The sequence below is a fragment of the Patagioenas fasciata genome, chromosome 34, assembly GCF_037038585.1.
Source record: "Patagioenas fasciata isolate bPatFas1 chromosome 34, bPatFas1.hap1, whole genome shotgun sequence".
NCBI classification, from domain to species: domain Eukaryota; kingdom Metazoa; phylum Chordata; class Aves; order Columbiformes; family Columbidae; genus Patagioenas; species Patagioenas fasciata.
Window position 1 is genome coordinate 3,465,208 of NC_092553.1, and position 20,820 is coordinate 3,486,027.

General features: G+C 68.1%; 3 protein-coding genes across 4 annotated transcripts; all 3 read left to right on the forward strand.

Annotated features, from left to right (window-relative positions):
* Positions 1-608: 608 nt before the first annotated feature.
* LOC136114440 (class II histocompatibility antigen, M alpha chain) lies at positions 609-5,216 on the forward strand. 2 transcript variants are annotated; one of them, XM_071801014.1, is made up of 5 exons: positions 609-745; positions 1,973-2,233; positions 3,488-3,769; positions 3,838-3,963; positions 5,026-5,216. In XM_071801014.1, the coding sequence occupies exons 1-5, from the start codon at positions 679-681 to the stop codon at positions 5,028-5,030; spliced, it is 741 nt and encodes a 246-aa protein (XP_071657115.1). In that variant the 5' UTR covers positions 609-678; the 3' UTR covers positions 5,031-5,216. The 2 variants fall into 2 exon arrangements, with proteins under 2 accessions (XP_071657115.1, XP_065715868.2); XM_065859796.2 differs by having other exon boundaries at positions 3,838-3,954; positions 5,026-5,201.
* A 561-nt stretch (positions 5,217-5,777) lies between these two features.
* Positions 5,778-12,977, forward strand: LOC136114415 (class II histocompatibility antigen, M beta 1 chain-like). The gene is made up of 5 exons (XM_071800912.1): positions 5,778-5,854; positions 7,862-8,143; positions 11,034-11,309; positions 11,391-11,510; positions 12,898-12,977. Exons 1-5 carry the CDS (start codon positions 5,806-5,808, stop codon positions 12,975-12,977), a joined length of 807 nt encoding a protein of 268 aa, XP_071657013.1. The 5' UTR covers positions 5,778-5,805.
* A 66-nt stretch (positions 12,978-13,043) lies between these two features.
* Positions 13,044-20,256, forward strand: LOC136114397 (HLA class II histocompatibility antigen, DM beta chain-like). The gene is made up of 6 exons (XM_065859753.2): positions 13,044-13,116; positions 17,540-17,821; positions 18,826-19,110; positions 19,806-19,925; positions 20,013-20,048; positions 20,126-20,256. Exons 1-6 carry the CDS (start codon positions 13,074-13,076, stop codon positions 20,134-20,136), a joined length of 777 nt encoding a protein of 258 aa, XP_065715825.2. The 5' UTR covers positions 13,044-13,073; the 3' UTR covers positions 20,137-20,256.
* Positions 20,257-20,820: the final 564 nt, after the last annotated feature.

Genomic DNA, 20,820 nt, shown 5'->3' on the forward strand with positions numbered 1-20,820 from the left:
TGCAGTGCGCGCAGCGGGTGCAGCGCATGCAGGAAATGCAGCACACACAGTTGATGCACTGGAGGCAGTGCGTGCAGGCCGTAAGGCAGATGCAGTGCACGCACTGGATGCAGTGCACACAGGCTGCAACATACACGGCAGGCGCGCCGTAGACAGCAGGTGCAGTGCACGCAGTGAACGGAGCAGATGCAGTGCACAGATGCAGTGCGCAGCAGATGCAGTGGAGGGATGCAGCGCGCAGCAGATGCAGCGCACAGATGAAGTGCGTGCAGCGCGTTGCAGTGCAGAGATGCAGTGCACATAGGCAGTGCACAGATGCAGTGCACGGATGCAGTGCGTGCAGCGCGTTGCAGCGCACGGGGCGCCCCGTGTCCCGTCCCCACGTCCCCTGACCCCCAAGCAGCAGCGACACCCCCTGGGGTGACACACGCGACCCCACCAGGGGTCCCCTCATTAACAGCGGCCGGTAATTAATTAACGAACGCAAGCGACCGCACCGGGAGGGGGAGACTCCTGGGTCCGCTCTGTCACCGCGCCCGGGCGCCGCTCGAGGCTCCTCTGCCCAGCAACGCGTGACGCGGCGCGGCGGAGCGCGGCCATTGGCGGAGGGGCCGCGGTGCCGGGTGCGGGTCCCGGCGGCGGGCGCGGGTCCCGGAGCCGGTAGCGGGTCCCGGAGCGATGGGCGGGAGCGCGGTGCTGGTGGCCGCGCTGCTCGGGGCGGCCCTGGCGGCCGCGGGCGCCGACGGTACCGGGGACACGGGGACACGGCGGGGGGACACGGCGGAGTGCGGGGGGCAAGGGGCGCTGTGCGCTTGTGCAAGGGCTGTGCAGTTGTGCACGGGGTGTGAGTGTGAGCGAGAGGGGTGTGCAGTAGTGCAAGGGGCTGTGCACTTGTGCAAGGGGCTGTGCACTTGTGCACGGGGTGTGAGTGTGAGCGGGAGGGGTGTGCACTTGTGCAAGGGGGGCTGTGCACTAGTGCACAGGGTGTGAGTGTGAGCAGGAAGGAGTGTGCACGGGTTTTGGGGTGCAAGGGGCTGTGCATTAGTGCACGGGGTGTGAGTGTGAACAGGATGGGTGTGCACTGGTGCAAGGGGTCGTGCACAGGCTGGGGGTGCAAGGGGGACTGTGCACTTGTGCAAGGGGTCCCCCTGTCCCCCTCCCCTCACCCTGTCCCCTATGTCCCTCTGTCCCCACCCTCACCCTGTCCCCCCCTCACCCTGTCCCCTATGTCCCTCTGTCCCCACCCTCACCCTGTCCCCCCCTCACCCTGTCCCCTGTGTCCCCCTGTCCCCCTCCCCTCACCCTGTCCCCTATGTCCCTCTGTCCCCACCCTCACCCTGTCCCCCCCTCACCCTGTCCCCTATGTCCCTCTGTCCCCACCCTCACCCTGTCCCCCCCTCACCCTGTCCCCTGTGTCCCCCTGTCCCCCCCCTCACCCTGTCCCCCCCTCACCCTGTCCCCCCCTCACCCTGTCCCCTATGTCCCCCTGTCCCCCCCACCCCCTGTCCCCCCCTCACCCTGTCCCCTGTGTCCCCCTGTCCCCCCTTCACTGCATCCCCCTGTCCCCCCTCACCCTGTCCCCTGTGTCCCCCTGTCCCCCGTTCACTGCATCCCCCTGTCCCCCCTCACCCTGTCCCCTATGTCCCCCTGTCCCCCGTTCACTGCATCCCCCTGTCCCCTATGTCCCCCTGTCCCCCCCACCCCCTGTCCCCCCCTCACCCTGTCCCCTGTGTCCCCCTGTCCCCCCTTCACTGCATCCCCCTGTCCCCCCTCACCCTGTCCCCTGTGTCCCCCTGTCCCCCCTTCACTGCATCCCCCTGTCCCCCCTCACCCTGTCCCCTGTGTCCCCCTGTCCCCCTCCCCTCACCCTGTCCCCTATGTCCCCCTGTGCCCACCCTCACCATGTCCCCCCATCACCCTGTCCCCCGTCCCCGTGTCCCCCTCCCCGTGTCCCCCTCCCCGTGTCCCCCAGAGGCGCCGGCGCACACGCTGTCCGAGGTCCTGTTCTGCCAGCCGGACGCTCCGTCGCTGGGCCTGGCTCTGACCTGGGACGCCGACCAGCTCTTCTGGTTCGACTTCCCCATGTCCCGCTGGACGCCGCTCCTGCCCGACCTGCCCCCCTGGCCCCCCGGCCTGGAGACGCCCCCCCAGCTCCTGCAGGACGCCTCCTTCTGCCAGCAGCTGCGCCGCGCGTTCACCGCGCTGGCCACCGGCCAGATCCCCGAGGCCAGGGGTGGGTGACGGGGTGGCCCGCGGTGTCCCCCGGCCCGTGTGGAGGTGATGGGTTGATGGGTGAGGAGCTGGGCTCGTGGTGGCAACCAAGAGTTGTGGCCAATGGGGCAACATCTGGATGGAGACCAGTGGTAACTGGTGTACCTGGGGACCCATACTGGGACCAGCACTGGTCCGTATCTTCATCAATGGCTGGTGCCACCACGGTCCTGTTGACATGGTCCATGTCAACGTTCTCTGCTCCACGGTGGAGGTGATGGGTTGATGGGTGAGGAGCTGGGCTCGTGGTGGCAACCAAGAGTTGGGTCAATAGACTCAACATCTGGGTGGAGACCACTGGTTGGTGGCTCCTTACTGGGCCCAGCACTGGTCCATCCATGGCAGGTGCCACCATCATCCCGTTGACGTGGTCACCCATGGTGTCCTTCACTCCAAGGTGGAGGTGATGGGTTGATGGGTAAGGAGCTGGGTTCATGGTGGCAACCAAGAGTTGGGGTCAATAGACTCAACATCTGGGTGGAGACCACTGGTTGGTGGCTCCTTAGTGGGAGCAGCACTGGTCCATCCATGGCAGGTGCCACCACCATCTCTTTGGCACCGCCCTCCATGGTGTCATTCTGAGATGGAGATGGAGTTGATGGAAGAGGAGCTGGGTTCATGGTGGCAACCAAGAGTTGGGGCCAATGACTCAACATCTGGATGGAGACCAGTGGTGCTTGGTGGCTCCTTACTGGGCTCAGCGCTGGTCCATCCATGGCAGGTGCCACCACGGTCCTGTTGACGTGGTCCATGTCAGCGTTCTCCGCTCCGAGGTGGAGGTGATGGGTTTGATGGGTGAGGAGCTGGGCTCGTGGTGGCAACCAAGAGTTGGGGTCAACGACTCAATGTCACCAGTGGTAACTGGTGTCCCTGGGACCCCATACTGGGACCAGCACTGGTCCATCCATGGCAGGTGCCACCACGGTCCTGTTGACATGGTCCATCTCAATGTTCTCTGCCCCAAGGTGGAGATGATGGGTTCAATGGGTGAGGAGCTGGGCTCATGGTGGCAACCAAGAGTTGGGACCAATGGGGCAACATCTGGATGGAGACCAGTGGTGCTTGGTGGCTCCTTACTGGGGCCAGCGCTGGTCCATCCATGGCAGGTGCCACCACGGTCCTGTTGACGTGGTCCATGTCAACGTTCTCCGCTCCGAGGTGGAGCTGCTGGAACGCAGAGGTGGTTCCGGTGCCAGCCGTCCCTCTGCTCCCGCAGGCGTCCCGGTGGCCACCGTGTTCCCGCGGTCTCCGCCGGCGCTGGGCGAGCCCAACACGCTGGTGTGCCTGGTGGAGAACATCTTCCCGCCGGCCGTCACCGTGGGCTGGCGGCTGCACGGCGTCCCCGTCACCCGCGGCGTCACCCACACCCACTACACCCCCACGGCCGACCTGGCCTTCGTGCGCTTCTCCTACCTCCCGGTGACGCCGGCCGCCGGCGACGTCTACAGCTGCGTGGTGACCCGCGAAGGGGACAACTCCTCCGTCATCGCCTACTGGGGTGAGCGCGGGGACAACGGGGGCGCGGCGGGGCCGCCGGGGCAGGCGGTGAGCGCGGTGTCCCCGCAGTGCCGCAGGACGGCGGCCCCGCCGAGGAGCTGGAGACGGCGCTGTGCGGAGCGGCCATGGCGCTGGGGGTGCTGCTGGGGCTCCTGGGGGTGGCCATGATGGTGGTGGCGCGGCGCGGTGAGTGGGGTACGGTGGGGGGTACGGTGGGGGGTGTGGGGAGGGGTTTGGTGGGGGGGGTATGGGGAGGGGTATGGGGAGGGGTATGGTGGGGGGTATGGAGAGGGGTATGGGGAGGGGGGTATGGGGAGGGGTATGGAGAGGGGTATGGGGATGGGTATGGGGAGGGGGGTATGGGGAGGGGTATGGAGAGGGGTATGGGGAGGGGTATGGGGATGGGTATGGGGAGGGGTATGGGGAGGGGGCTATGGGGAGGGGTATGGAGAGGGGTATGGGGAGGGGTATGGGGAGGGGGGTATGGGGAGGGGTATGGGGAGGGGTATGGGGAGGGGTATGGGGGGGGGTATGGAGAGGGGTATGGGGAGGGGGGTATGGGGAGGGGTATGGGGGGCGGTATGGAGAGGGGTATGGGGAGGGGTATGGGGAGGGGTATGGGGAGGGGGGTATGGGGAGGGGTATGGGGAGGGGTATGGGGAGGGGTATGGGGAGGGGTATGGGGGGGGGTATGGAGAGGGGTATGGGGAGGGGGGTATGGGGAGGGGTATGGGGGGCGGTATGGAGAGGGGTATGGGGAGGGGTATGGGGATGGGTATGGGGAGGGGTATGGGGAGGGGGGTATGGGGAGGGGTATGGGGGGCGGTATGGAGAGGGGTATGGGGAGGGGTATGGGGATGGGTATGGGGAGGGGTATGGAGAGGGGGTTATGGGGAGGGGTATGGGGAGGGGTATGGGGAGGGGTATGGAGAGGGGGTTATGGGGAGGGGTATGGAGAGGGGTATGGGGAGGGGTATGGGGGGGGTATGGTGAGGGGTATGGTGAGGGGTATGGTGAGGGGTATGGTGAGGGGTATGGAGAGGGGTATGGGGAGGGGTATGGTGAGGGGTATGGTGAGGGGTATGGGGAGGGGGGTATGGGGAGGGGTATGGGGGGGGTATGGTGAGGGGGGTATGGTGAGGGGTATGGTGAGGGGTATGGTGATTGGGGTACGGTGACCAGGGTACAGCCCGGACGCCGGGGTCCCCCATGGTGTGCATGGGATGGGGACCTCACCCCCCTCTCTGTGCCCCCCAGGCTGAGCGCGCTGGACGGGGAGGACGGAGCCGCTCGGCGCTGGAGCCAAGATGCCGGGGGGGGGGAAGGGGGGTGGGACGGGGCCTCCCCTCCCCCGTTGACATTAAACCCCGTTGTGGCTGCACCCGGAGCCCCCGCTTGTCCCCGTCTGTCCCCGTCTGTCCCTGTCTGTCCCCGTCTGTCCCCATCTGTGCCCGCGGCGCCGGAGCCGCGACCCGGTGTCCCCACGGCCGCTGGGGCCATGGGGGGGCTTCTCTGCTGTCTCGTACTGGGGTTCAGCTGGGTCACACCCCCCAAACCCTGCCCTCGGGGCCGTGCCTCAGTTTCCCCACAGCCACAGGGCTCCATGGTGGTGGCTTCTCCATGGGCCAATATTGGGGTTCAGCTGGATCGCACCCCCAAATCCCGCCCCCAGCGCCGTGCCTCAGTTTCCCCATGGCCACAGGGGCCCATGTGGTGGCTGATATTGGGGTTCGGGTGGATCGCACCCCCAGATGAGGCGCCCAGGGCCGTGCCTCAGTTTCCCCATGGCCAGAGAGCTCCATGGCGGCGGCTTCTCCGCCGTCTCGTACTGGGGTTCAGCGGGACGGCTCCCCCAGGTCCGGCCGCGCCGGGCCCAGCCCCGGGCGCAGTCTCCTTGGGTGGCGGCCACCGCGTGACGCACGGGCCCGGTCGCCCGGGACGAGCCCTGGGGAGGAGGAACAGGAACGGGAGGGGGAGGAGGAGGAGGAGGAGGGGAGGGATGAAGGGCACGGAGGCGCCGGATCTCGGCCACCGGCCATGCGGGTGCTGTGGGTGCTGGCGCTGGCGCTGAGCGGCCGGGGGGCAGGTAGGACCCCGGGGGGGTGCTGGGGTGGGGGGGGCACCCTGGGGACCGTGGGAACCCCTGGGGACAGCGGGCACCCTGGGGACAGCGGGCACCCATAGGGACAGCGGGCACCCATAGGGACGGTGGGCACCCATAGGGACAGTGGGCACCCATAGGGACAGCGGGCACCCATAGGGACAGTGGGCACCCATAGGGACAGCGGGGACCCATAGGGACAGCGGGCACCCTGGGGACAGTGGGCACCCATAGGGACAGCGGGCACCCATAGGGACAGCGGGCACCCATAGGGACAGCGGGCACCCATAGGGACAGTGGGCACCCTGGGGACAGTGGGCACCCATAGGGACAGCGGGCACCCATAGGGACAGCGGGGACCCATAGGGACAGCGGGCACCCATAGGGACAGTGGGCACCCATAGGGACAGCGGGCACCCCTGGGGACAGCGGGCACCCTGGGGACAGTGGGCACCCATAGGGACAGCGGGCACCCATAGGGACGGTGGGCACCCATAGGGACAGCGGGCACCCATAGGGACAGTGGGCACCCATAGGGACAGCGGGGACCCATAGGGACAGCGGGCACCCTGGGGACAGTGGGCACCCATAGGGACAGCGGGCACCCATAGGGACAGTGGGCACCCATAGGGACAGCGGGGACCCATAGGGACAGCGGGCACCCTGGGGACAGTGGGCACCCATAGGGACAGCGGGCACCCATAGGGACAGTGGGCACCCATAGGGACAGCGGGCACCCATAGGGACAGCGGGCACCCCTGGGACAGTGGGCACCCATAGGGACAGCGGGCACCCATAGGGACAGTGGGCACCCATAGGGACAGCGGGCACCCATAGGGACAGTGGGCACCCCTGGGGACAGCGGGCACCCATAGGGACAGCGGGCACCCATAGGGACAGCGGGCACCCTGGGGACAGTGGGCACCCATAGGGACAGCGGGCACCCATAGGGACAGCGGGCACCCTGGGGACAGTGGCCACCCATAGGGACAGTGGCCACCCATAGGGACAGTGGGCACCCCTGGGGACAGCGGGCACCCTGGGGACAGTGGGCACCCATAGGGACAGCGGGCACCCATAGGGACAGCGGGCACCCATAGGGACAGTGGGCACCCATAGGGACAGCGGGCACCCCTGGGACAGTGGGCACCCATAGGGACAGTGGGCACCCTGGGGACAGTGGGCACCCATAGGGACAGCGGGCACCCCTGGGGACAGTGGGCACCCATAGGGACAGCGGGCACCCATAGGGACAGCAGGTACCCCTGGGGACAGTGGGCACCCATAGGGACAGCGGGCACCCTGGGGACAGTGGGCACCCATAGGGACAGCGGGCACCCTGGGGACAGTGGGCACCCATAGGGACAGTGGGCACCCTGGGGACAGTGGGCACCCATAGGGACAGCGGGCACCCCTGGGGACAGTGGGCACCCATAGGGACAGCGGGCACCCATAGGGACAGCAGGTACCCCTGGGGACAGTGGGCACCCATAGGGACAGCGGGCACCCTGGGGACAGTGGGCACCCATAGGGACAGCGGGCACCCCTGGGGACAGTGGGCACCATAGGGACAGCGGGCACCCCTGGGACAGTGGGCACCCCTGGGGACAGTGGGCACCCATAGGGACAGTGGGCACCCATAGGGACAGCGGGCACCCCTGGGGACCATGGCCACCCATAGGGACAGCGACCACCCCTGGGGACCATGGCCACCCATAGGGACAGCACCCCGGGGACCATGGGCACCCATAGGGATCATGGCCACCCCCAGGGACCATGGGCACCCATAGGGACAGCACCCCGGGGACCATGGGCACCCATAGGGATCATGGGCACCCCCAGGGACCATGGGCACCCATAGGGACAGCACCCCGGGGACCATGGGCACCCATAGGGATCATGGGCACCCCCAGGGACCATGGGCACCCATAGGGACAGCACCCCGGGGACCACGGGCACCCCCAGGGCCAGCGCCCCCCCGTGTCCCCGCAGGCGCCTTCGTGGTGCAGGTGTCCAGCTCGTGCGCGCTGGCGCCCAACGGCTCGGCGCTGGCCTTCGGCCTCACCTTCCTCTTCAACAAGAACCCGCTGGTTTGCTATGACCCCGACAACGGGCGCTTCGTGCCCTGCGACTGGGGGCTGCTGCACGGCTACGCCGCCTTCGTCGCCCTGGTGCTCAACGACAACGCGAGCTGGCTGCAGCGCGCTGAGCAGCGGCGCCGCGCCTGCCAGGAGCTGGCCCATGAGTTCTGGGGCGCCACGGCGCTGCGGCAGAGTGAGCGCCGGGCTGGCGCACGGGGTGGCGCACGGGGTGGCGCACGGGGTGGTGCATGGGGATGGTGCACGGGGTGGTGCATGGGGATGGTGCATGGGGTGGTGCACGGGGTGGTGCACGGGGTGGTGCATGGGGTGGCGCACGGGGTGGCGCACGGGGTGGTGCACGGGGTGGTGCATGGGGATGGTGCACGGGGTGGTGCATGGGGATGGTGCACGGGGTGGTGCACGGGGTGGTGCACGGGGTGGCGCACGGGGTGGTGCATGGGGTGGTGCACGGGGTGGCGCACGGGGTGGCGCACGGGGTGGCGCATGGGGTGGTGCACGGGGATGGTGCGTGGGGTGGTGCATGGGGATGGTGCATGGGATGTTGCATGGGGACATGGCACTGGGGATGTTGCATGGGGTTGTTGCATGGGGACATGGCATTGGGGACATGGCACTGGGGATGTTGTATGGGGATGTTGCATGGGGACATGGCATTGGGGACATGGCATTGGGGATGTTGCATGGGGACATGGCACTGGGGACATGGCACTGGGGACATTGCACTGGGGATGTTGCATGGGGACATGGCATTGGGGATGTTGCATGGGGTTGTTGCATGGGGACATGGCATTGGGGACATGGCACTGGGGATGTTGCATGGGGACATGGCACTGAGGACATGGCATTGGGGACATGGCATTGGGGATGTTGCATGGAGTTGTTGCATGGGGACATGGCATTGGGGACATGGCACTGGGGATGTTGTATGGGGATGTTGCATGGGGACATGGCATTGGGAACATGGCATTGGGGATGTTGTATGGGGTTGTTGCATGGGGACATGGCACTGGGGACATGGCATTGGGGATGTTGCATGGGGACATGGCATTGGGGACATGGCACTGGGGATGTTGCATGGGGACATGGCATTGGGAACATGGCATTGGGGATGTTGTATGGGGTTGTTGTATGGGGTTGTTGCATGGGGACATGGCACTGGGGACATGGCATTGGGGATGTTGCATGGGGACATGGCATTGGGGACGTGGCATTGGGGATGTTGTATGGGGTTGTTGCATGGGGACATGGCACTGGGGACATGGCATTGGGGATGTTGCATGGGGACATGGCATTGGGGACATGGCACTGGGGATGTTGCATGGGGACATGGCATTGGGAACATGGCATTGGGGATGTTGTATGGGGTTGTTGTATGGGGTTGTTGCATGGGGACATGGCACTGGGGACATGGCATTGGGGATGTTGCATGGGGACATGGCATTGGGAACATGGCATTGGGGATGTTGCATGGGGACATGGCATTGGGGACATGGCACTGGGGATGTTGCATGGGGACATGGCATTGGGGACGTGGCATTGGGGATGTTGTATGGGGATGTTGCATGGGGACATGGCATTGGGAACATGGCATTGGGGATGTTGTATGGGGTTGTTGCATGGGGACATGGCACTGGGGACATGGCATTGGGGATGTTGCATGGGGACATGGCATTGGGGACATGGCACTGGGGATGTTGCATGGGGACATGGCATTGGGGACATGGCACTGGGGATGTTGCATGGGGACATGGCATTGGGGACATGGCACTGGGGATGTTGTATGGGGATGTTGCATGGGGACGTGGCATTGGGGACATGGCATTGGGGATGTTGTATGGGGATGTTGCATGGGGACATGGCATTGGGGACATGGCATTGGGGACATGGCACTGGGGATGTTGCATGGGGATGTTGCATGGGGACATGGCATTGGGGACATGGCACTGGGGATGTTGCATGGGGACATGGCATTGGGGACATGGCATTGGGGACATGGCACTGGGGATGTTGCATGGGGTTGTTGCATGGGGACATGGCATTGGGGACATGGCATTGGGGACATGGCATTGGGGACATGGCACTGGGGATGTTGCATGGGGTTGTTGCATGGGCTGGTGCATGGGAATGTTGCATGGGGACACTGCGTGGGGACTTTGCCTGGTGCCATTGCCTGGTGCCATTGCCTGGGGCCATTGCCAGGTGCCATTGCTTGGTGGCATTGCCTGGGGACATTGCCTGGTGACATTGCCTGGGGACATTGCTTGGGAACATTGTCTGCTGCCATTGCCTGGTGACATTGCTTGGTGGCATTGCCTGGGGACATTGCCTGGTGCCATTGCTTGGGGCCATTGCCTGGGGACATCGCCCAGTGCCATTGCCAGGTGCCATTACCAGGTGCCATTTCCTGGTGCCATTGCACGGTGCCATTGCCTGGGGACATCACTTGGGGACATTGCCCGGTGCCATTGCCTGGTGCCATTGCATAGTGACATTGCCTGGGGACATCACTTGGGGACATCACCTGGGGACATTGCCTGGTGCCATTGCATGGGGACATCACCTGGGGACATTGCCCGGTGCCATTGCTTGGGGACATCACCTGGGGACATTGCTTGGGGCCATTGCACGGTGCCATTGCCTGGGGACATCACTTGGGGACATTGCCTGGTGCCATTGCTTGGGGACATCACCTGGGGACATTGCCCGGTGCCATTGCTTGGGGACATCACCTGGGGACATTGCTTGGGGCCATTGCACGGTGCCATTGCCTGGGGACATCACTTGGGGACATCACCTGGGGACATTGCCTGGTGCCATTGCATGGGGACATCACCTGGGGACATTGCCCGGTGCCATTGCTTGGGGACATCACCTGGGGACATTGCTTGGGGCCATTGCCCGGTGCCATTGCCTGGGGACATCACCTGGGGACATTGCTTGGGGCCATTGCACGGTGCCATTGCCTGGGGACATCACTTGGGGACATTGCCCGGTGCCATTGCCACCGCCCGGGCCACCCCCACGTTCCCGCCCCAGCCCTGAGCGTCCCCTCCGTGTCCCAGCGCCGCCCCAGGCCCGCGTCGTCCCCAGCTCCGTCCCCGGCGCCCCCGACGTCGTCCTCAGCTGCCACGTCTGGGGCTTCTACCCCCCCGCGGTGACCGTCGAGTGGCTGCACGACGGGGCCGTGGTGGCCGCGGGGGACACGGCCGCCATTCGGCCCCGCGGCGACCTCACCTACCAGACGCAGGTGCCGCTGCGCCTGCCCCGCGGCGCCGGGGGCGCCTTCACCTGCGCGGTGCGGCACGCCGGCCTGGAGCGGGCCCTCCGGCGCCGCTGGGGTGAGCGCGGGGCACGCCTGGGTCCCCGCCGCCCGGACGCCTGGGTCCCTGCGGCTCAGCGCGGTCGCTGTGTCCCTGCAGGTCCCGGCCTGTCCCCGGAGCTGACGGAGAAGGTGGCGGTGGCGGCGGTGACGGTGACATTGGGGCTGCTGATCTTCGGCGCTGGCACCTTCTGCTATTGCCGCCAGGGGACGGCGGCGGGTGAGGGACACGGGGGACACGGGGGGACACGGGTGGGGGGGGTGGGGACACCTGGGGACACATGGGGACACGTGTGGGGTGGGTGAGGGACACGGGGGGACACGGGGGGACACGGGTGGGGGGGGTGGGTGACACCCGGGGACACGTGGGGACACGTGTGGGGTGGGTGAGGGACACCTGGGGACACGTGGGGACACGCGTGTGGTGGGTGAGGGACACGGGGGGACACGTGGGGACACGTGTGGGGTGGGTGAGGGACACCTGGGGACACATGGGGACACGTGTGGGGTGGGTGGGGACACCTGGGGACACATGGGGACACGTGTGGGGTGGGTGAGGGACACCTGGGGACACATGGGGACACGTGTGGGGTGGGTGAGGGGCACCTGGGGACACATGGGGACACGTGTGGGGTGGGTGGGGACACCTGGGGACACGTGGGGACACGTGTGGGGTGGGTGAGGGACACCTGGGGACACATGGGGACACGTGTGGGGTGGGTGGGGACACCTGGGGACACATGGGGACACGTGTGGGGTGGGTGAGGGACGCCTGGGGACACATGGGGACACATGTGGGGTGGGTGAGGGACACCTGGGGACACATGGGGACACGTGTGGGGTGGGTGAGGGACACCTGGGGACACCTGGGGACACATGGGGATGTGTGTGTGGTGGGTGGGGACACCTGGGGACACGTGTGGGGTGGGTGGGGACACCTGGGGACACATGGGGACACGTGTGTGGCGGGTGGGGACACGTGGGGACACGTGGGGACACGGTGCCCGGTGGGATTAGGGGGGTGCTGATTTGTCTTCTGATGGCTGAGAGGTCCTGGTCCTGGTCCTGGTCCAGCTCCTGGATCCACTCCCGCTCCTGGATCCACTCCGGCTCCTGGATCCGGTCCCAGTCCTGGTCCCGGTTCTTGTCCTGGTCCTGGATTTGGACCCAGTCCTGGTCCAGGATCTGGTCCTGGTCCAGGATTTGGACCCAGTCCCGGTCCCCATCCTGGTCCTGGTCCCGGTCCCGGTCCCCACCCCGGTCCCCCCCTGGCCACGTGTGACCCGGCAGTGACCAAATTCTGACCCCCCCGTGGCGCTCGGGGCACCAGGACCCCCATGGCCCACCCTGGGGGGTCCCTCAGCCCCCCAATAAAACCCCCTGTGACCCCCTCGAGCGGCCTCATCCGTGGTGACCCCGATGGCCGGGGGGGGCTCCCAGTGCTCCCAGTTTGGAGGCCCAGAGGCTACTGGAGGTGGGGGGGCTCAGCCAGCACGCGGAAATCGTGCGGGGGGACACAGGGACCCCCGGCCCGGACGCCTGGGTCCCCAGGGCTGTTTGGGGGGTGCGGGTCACACCGTGGGGCCGTGACCCCCGGGTGGGGACAGCGGGCGGGGGACTCGCGGGTGACACAGACGATGTCCCCAAGGAAGCGGCCGCCAGCGCCTCCTGCCCTGGCAACCGGTGACGTCCGAGCGGCGCCGCCCGGCATTGGGTGCCCGGGGGCCCCCCGGGTGCGGGTGCGGGGCGGGGGGGGCAGAGCGGCCGGGCACCCCCGAGCGTCATGTTGGTGCTGCTGGGGCTGGCGCTGGGCGCCCGGGGGGCAGGTGGGGCGTGGGGACACTGGGGCTTGGGGACACGGGGGGTGGGGACACTGGGGGGGCTGGGGACACTGGGGGGGTGGGGACACTGGGGGGGTGGGGACACTGGGGGGGTTGGGGACACTGGGGGGTTGGGGACACTGGGGGGGTGGGGGACACTGGGGTGGGGTGGGGACACTGGGGGGTTGGGGACACTGGGGGGGTGGGGACACTGGGGGGTGGGGGACACTGGGGGGGTTGGGGACACTGCGGGGGGAGTGGGGGACACTGGGGGGCGTGGGGACACTGGGGGGTTGGGGAGGCTGCGGGGGTGGGGGACACTGGGGTGGGGTGGGGACACTGGGGGGGGTGGGGACACTGGGGGGGTTGGGGACACTGGGGGGTTGGGGACGCTGGGGGGGTTGGGGACACTGGGGGGGTGGGGGACACTGGGGTGGGGTGGGGACACTGGGGGGTGGGGGACACTGGGGGGGTGGGGACACTGGGGGGGTTGGGGACACTGGGGTGGGGTGGGGACACTGGGGGGTTGGGGACACTGGGGGGTGGGGGACACTGGGGGGTGGGGGACACTGCGGGGGGGGTGGGGGACACTGGGGGGTGGGGGACACTGCGGGGGTTGGGGACACTGGGGGGGGGGTGGGGGGGGTGTGTCCTGGGGGGCCCTGGGGGTGGTGGTGGGGGGATTGGGGACCCTGGGGGATTGGGGACCCTGGGGGGGTGGGGAGGGTCTGTCCTGTGGGACCCCGGAGATGGTTTGGGGAGGTCCGTGCCGTGGGACCCTGGGGGGGATGGGGGGGGATTGGGGACCCTGGGGGGGATTGGGGACCCTGGGGGGGATGGGGGGGATTGGGGACCCTGGGGGGAACTGGGGACCCTGGGGGGGATGGGGGGGGATTGGGGACCCTGAGAGGGGATGGGAGACCCTGGGGGTGATGGGGGGGTCTGTCCTAAGGGACCCTGGGGGGGGGTGGGGGGATATTGGGGATCCTGGAGGGGATGGGGGGGATATTGGGGACCCTGGGGGGGACTGGAGACCCTGGGGGAGACGGTGGGGGATTGGGACCCCTGAGGGGGATTGGGGACCGTGGGGGTGGGTTGGGGGGGTCTGTCCTGTGTGACCCCGAGGATGGTTGGGGGGGCTCAGCTCCATGGGACTCTGGGGACAATCTGGGGGGGCTCGGCCCTATGTGACCCTGGGGATGGTTTGGGGGGCTCAGCTCCATGGGACCCCAGGGGCAGTTTTGGGGGCTCAGCTCCATGGGACCCCAGGGGCAGTTTTGGGGGGCTCAGCTCCATGGGACCCCAGGGGCAGTTTGGGGGGGCTCAGCTCCATGGGACCCCAGGGGCAGTTTTGGGGGGCTCAGCTCCATGGGACCCCAGGGGCAGTTTTGGGGGCTCAGCTCCATGGGACCCCAGGGATGGTTTGGGGGGCTCAGCTCCATGGGACCCCAGGGGCAGTTTGGGGGGCTCAGCTCCATGGGACCCCAGGGGCAGTTTTGGGGGGCTCAGCTCCATGGGACCCCAGGGGCAGTTTGGGGGGCTCAGCTCCATGGGACCCCAGGGGCAGTTTTGGGGGCTCAGCTCCATGGGACCCCAGGGGCAGTTTTGGGTGGCTCAGCTCCATGGGACCCCAGGGGCAGTTTTGGGGGGCTCAGCTCCATGGGACCCCAGGGGCAGTTTGGGGGGCTCAGCTCCATGGGACCCCAGGGGCAGTTTTGGGGGGCTCAGCTCCATGGGACCCCAGGGGCAGTTTTGGGGGCTCAGCTCCATGGGACCCCAGGGGCAGTTTGGGGGGCTCAGCTCCATGGGACCCCAGGGGCAGTTTTGGGGGGCTCAGCTCCATGGGACCCCAGGGGCAGTTTGGGGGGCTCAGCTCCATGGGACCCCAGGGGCAGTTTTGGGGGGCTCAGCTCCATGGGACCCCAGGGGCAGTTTGGGTGGCTCAGCTCCATGGGACCCCAGGGGCAGTTTGGGGGGCTCAGCTCCATGGGACCCCAGGGGCAGTTTTGGGGGGCTCAGCTCCATGGGACCCCAGGGGCAGTTTTGGGGGGCTCAGCTCCATGGGACCCCAGGGGCAGTTTTGGGGGCTCAGCTCCATGGGACCCCAGGGGCAGTTTGGGGGGCTCAGCTCCATGGGACCCCAGGGGCAGTTTTGGGGGCTCAGCTCCATGGGACCCCAGGGGCAGTTTTGGGGGCTCAGCTCCATGGGACCCCAGGGGCAGTTTTGGGTGGCTCAGCTCCATGGGACCCCAGGGGCAGTTTGGGGGGCTCAGCTCCATGGGACCCCAGGGGCAGTTTTGGGGGCTCAGCTCCATGGGACCCCAGGGGCAGTTTTGGGGGGCTCAGCTCCATGGGACCCCAGGGGCAGTTTTGGGGGCTCAGCTCCATGGGACCCCAGGGGCAGTTTTGGGGGGGCTCAGCTCCATGGGACCCCAGGGGCAGTTTTGGGTGGCTCAGCTCCATGGGACCCCAGGGGCAGTTTGGGGGGCTCAGCTCCATGGGACCCCAGGGGCAGTTTTGGGTGGCTCAGCTCCATGGGACCCCAGGGGCAGTTTGGGGGGCTCAGCTCCATGGGACCCCAGGGATGGTTTGGGGGGCTCAGCTCCATGGGACCCCAGGGGCAGTTTGGGGGGCTCAGCTCCATGGGACCCCAGGGGCAGTTTGGGGGGCTCAGCTCCATGGGACCCCAGGGGCAGTTTTGGGGGCTCAGCTCCATGGGACCCCAGGGGCAGTTTGGGGGGCTCAGCTCCATGGGACCCCAGGGGCAGTTTGGGGGGCTCAGCTCCATGGGACCCCAGGGGCAGTTTTGGGGGGCTGAGCTCCATGGGACCCCAGGGGCAGTTTTGGGGGGCTCAGCTCCATGGGACCCCAGGGGCAGTTTGGGGGGCTCAGCTCCATGGGACCCCAGGGGCAGTTTTGGGGGCTCAGCTCCATGGGACCCCAGGGGCAGTTTGGGGGGCTCAGCTCCATGGGACCCCAGGGGCAGTTTTGGGGGCTCAGCTCCATGGGACCCCAGGGGCAGTTTTGGGGGGCTCAGCTCCATGGGACCCCAGGGGCAGTTTGGGGGGGCTCAGCTCCATGGGACCCCAGGGGCAGTTTTGGGGGGGCTCAGCTCCATGGGACCCCAGGGGCAGTTTTGGGGGCTCAGCTCCATGGGACCCCAGGGGCAGTTTTGGGTGGCTCAGCTCCATGGGACCCCAGGGGCAGTTTGGGGGGGCTCAGCTCCATGGGACCCCAGGGGCAGTTTTGGGGGCTCAGCTCCATGGGACCCCAGGGACAGTTTGGGTGGCTCAGCTCCATGGGACCCCAGGGGCAGTTTTGGGGGGCTCAGCTCCATGGGACCCCAGGGGCAGTTTTGGGTGGCTCAGCTCCATGGGACCCCAGGGGCAGTTTGGGGGGCTCAGCTCCATGGGACCCCAGGGGCAGTTTTGGGGGGCTCAGCTCCATGGGACCCCAGGGGCAGTTTTGGGGGGCTCAGCTCCATGGGACCCCAGGGGCAGTTTTGGGGGCTCAGCTCCATGGGACCCCAGGGGCAGTTTTGGGGGGCCCAGCTCCATGGGACCCCAGGGGCAGTTTGGGGGGCTCAGCTCCATGGGACCCCAGGGGCAGTTTGGGGGGCTCAGCTCCATGGGACCCCAGGGGCAGTTTGGGGGGCTCAGCTCCATGGGACCCCAGGGGCAGTTTTGGGGGGCTCAGCTCCATGGGACCCCAGGGGCAGTTTGGGGGGGGCTCAGCTCCATGGGACCCCAGGGGCAGTTTGGGGGGGCTCAGCTCCATGGGACCCCAGGGGCAGTTTGGGGGGCTCAGCTCCATGGGACCCCAGGGACAGTTCGGGGGGCTCAGCTCCATGGGACCCCGGGGCAGTTTTGGGGGGGCTCAGCTCCATGGGACCCCAGGGGCAGTTTTGGGGGGCTCAGCTCCATGGGACCCCAGGGGCAGTTTGGGGGGGCTCAGCTCCATGGGACCCCAGGGGCAGTTTGGGGGGCTCAGCTCCATGGGACCCCAGGGGCAGTTTGGGGGGCTCAGCTCCATGGGACCCCAGGGGCAGTTTTGGGGGGCTCAGCTCCATGGGACCCCAGGGGCAGTTTTGGGGGCTCAGCTCCATGGGACCCCAGGGGCAGTTTTGGGTGGCTCAGCTCCATGGGACCCCAGGGGCAGTTTGGGGGGCTCAGCTCCATGGGACCCCAGGGGCAGTTTGGGGGGGCTCAGCTCCATGGGACCCCAGGGGCAGTTTTGGGGGCTCAGCTCCATGGGACCCCAGGGGCAGTTTTGGGGGGGCTCAGCTCCATGGGACCCCAGGGGCAGTTCGGGGGGCTCAGCTCCATGGGACCCCAGGGGCAGTTCGGGGGGCTCGGACGGAGGGACGCGGACAGACAGCTGTGCATGGAGTCCCCCGGGCGACACCCCGCGCCCCCCCGTGTCCCCGCAGGCGCCTTCGTGGTGCAGGTGTCCAGCTCGTGCGCGCTGGCGCCCAACGGCTCGGCGCTGGCCTTCGGCCTCACCTTCCTCTTCAACAAGAACCCGCTGGTTTGCTACGACCCCGGCGCCGGGCGCTTCGTGCCCTGCGACTGGGGGCTGCTGCACGGCTACGCCGCCCGCGTGGCCGCCGGGCTCAACAACGGCACGGGCTGGCTGCAGCGCGCCCGCCAGCGGGGCCGCCTCTGCCGGGAGCTGCCCCCCCGCGTCTGGGGCGCCGCGGCGCTGCGGCAGAGTGAGCGCCACGCGCGTGCACGGGGCGTGCGCGGGGGCTTCGCACGGGGACGTTGCATGGGGACGTTGCATGGGGATGTTGCATGGGGACGTTGCATGGGGACATTGCACGGGGGCTTTGCGTGGGGACGTTGCATGGGGACGTTGCACGGGGGCTTCGCGTGAGGATGTTGCATGGGGACGTTGCATGGGGACATTGCATGGGGACGTTGCATGGGGACGTTGCACGGGGGTTTTGCACAGGGACGTTGCATGGGGGTTTTGCACAGGGACGTTGCATGGGGACGTTGCATGGGGACGTTGCACAGGGGCTTCGCATGGGGATGTTGATGGGGACGTTGCACGGGGGTTTTGCACAGGGACGTTGCATGGGGACGTTGCATGGGGATGTTGCATGGCGACGTTGCATGGGGGCTTCGCACGGGGACGTTGCATGGGGGCTTTGCACGGGGACGTTGATGGGGACCTTGCATGGGGGCTTCGCGTGGGGACGTTGCATGGGGACATTGCACAGGGGCTTCGCATGGGGATGTTGATGGGGACATTGCACGGGGGCTTCGTGTGGGGACGTTGCACGGGGGCTTCGCGTGGGGAGGTTGCATGGGGACGTTGCATGGGGACGTTGCATGGGGGTTTTGCACGGGGACGTTGCATGGGGGTTTTTCACAGGGACGTTGCACAGGGGCTTCGCATGAGGACGTTGCATGGGCGCTTCGTGTGGGGACGTTGCATGGGGACGTTGCACAGGGGCTTTGCACGAGGACGTTGCATGGGGACCTTGCATGGGGGCTTCGCGGGGGGACGTTGCACGGGGGCTTTGCGTGGGGACGTTGCATGGGGATGTTGCACGGGGCCATTGCACACGCGCGTTGCACGTCGCACGTTGCACATTACACGTCGCACGTCGCACGTCGCACGGCACGGGGATGCGGCTGGGGGCCGCTGGGGGCCGCGTTGCGGGGCGGGGGGGTCTCCCCATCGCTCAGCGCCCCCTCCCCGCCGCAGCGCCGCCCCGAGCCCGCGTCGTCCCCTCCGGGACGGGCAACGCGCGGGCGCCCACCCTGCTCACCTGCCACGTCTGGGGCTTCTACCCGCGCGAGGTCAGCGTCACCTGGCTGCGCAACGGGGACCTGGTGGGCCCCGCGGAGCCCCCCCCCATCTCCGCCGTGCCCAGCGGGGACTGGACCTACCAGGCGCAGGTGACGCTGCCGGTGGCCCCGGTGGCCGGGGACACCTTCACGTGCGCCGTGCAGCACGCCAGCCTGGACCAGCCCCTCCTGGAGGAATGGGGTGAGTGGTGCTGGGGACCCGGCGGGCACCGGGAGCCCCTGGACCCCCTTCCCTGGCACTGGGACCCCCTGGACCCCCCTGGGCCCCCCCTGGGCCCTCTGCCTTGGGCACTGGGACCCCCTGGGCCCCTCTTCCCTGGGCACCGGGACCCCCTGGACCCCCTTCCCAGGGCACTGAGACCCCCTGGGCCCCCCTTCCCTGGGCACCGGGACCCCCTGGACCCCCTTCCCTGGGCACCGGGACCCCCTGGACCCTTTGGCTTGGGCACTGGGACCTCCTGGACCCCCTTCCCAGGGCACCGGGACCCCTTGGACCCCCCTTCCCTGGCCACTGGGACCCTCTGGGAGCCCCTTCCCTGGGCAGTGGGACCCCCCAGACCCTTTGCCTTGGCCACTGGGACCCCCTGAACCCCCTTCCCTGGGCACTGGGACCCCCTGGACCCTTTGCCTTGGGCACCGGGACCCCCTGGACCCCCCTCCCCTGGGCACCGGGACCCCCTGGACCCTTTGCCTTGGGCACCAGGACCCCCTGGACCCCCCTCCCCTGGGCACCGGGACCCCCTGGACCCTTTGCCTTGGGCACCGGGACCCCCTGGACCCCCCTCCCCTGGGCACCGGGACCCCCTGGACCCAAGGACCCCTCCCGGACGCCTGGGTCCCCGTCACGTTGCCGCTCACCCCGCCGCGTCCCCGCAGGTCCCGGTTTGTCCCCGGGCTTGACGCTGAAAGTGGCCGCGGCCACCGTGGTGATGGCGCTGGGGCTCGGGTTCCTCGGCGCCGGCGTTTACGGCTCCTGCGCCCGGCCGGCGGCACCGGGTGAGCCCTGGGGACGGATGGGACGGGGGGACGGGGACAGCGGCCCGGGTGACGCGGACCCCCCTCACCCCTCTGCTCCCTCTGCAGGTTACGCTCCCCTCCCCGGGGACAACTACCCCGCAGGTAACGGCGCGTCCCGCTCGTCCCCGTCCCCGTCCCCAGGCGCTGTGTCCCCTCCTGCATCCCCACTGTCCCCCCAGGCAGCATCTGAGGACCCCCCGGACGGTGACCCCCTGGCCGCGATGGCACCGCTGTGTCACTGTCACCCTTGGGGTGACACCGCGGTGCCCACAATAAAGACGCTCTGTGGTGACGGGGTGGTTCGGTGTGGGGAGCGCGGCGAGGGGGACAGGCTGGGGACACTCGGGATGGGACACCGGGCACCAGGGACGGTGTGGACAGGGCACAAGTGACATCCGGGCATGAGGGACAATGTGCACAGGGCACAAGAAACAAGGGACACCGGGCACAGGGGACGTTGGGTGCAGGGGACACCGGGAACAAGGGACACCGGGAACAAGGGACACCAGGAACAAGGGACACCGGGCACAAGGGACACCGGGCACAAGGGACACTGGGTGCAGGGGACACTGGGCACAAGGGACACAAGAAACAAGGGACACCGGGAACAAGGGACACTGGGTGCAGGGGACACCGGGAACTGGGGGGTCGGGGGGCCTCGGCCCCTGAGGAGGGGTCCGGGGGGCTGAGGGCGGGGCTGCCCCATGGGGGTCCCGGCCCGAGGGTCCCGGGGTGGCCGGGGCCGCCAGAGGCTCCCGGGGTCCCCTGTTCCCCGTCCCTGTCCCCGCCCCAGGCGGGGCCGCCGGTGTTTTCGCTTTCGCTTCCAACCTGCGGAGCCGGGATCTGCCTGGCGCTTGGTGACGTCAGGCACCGA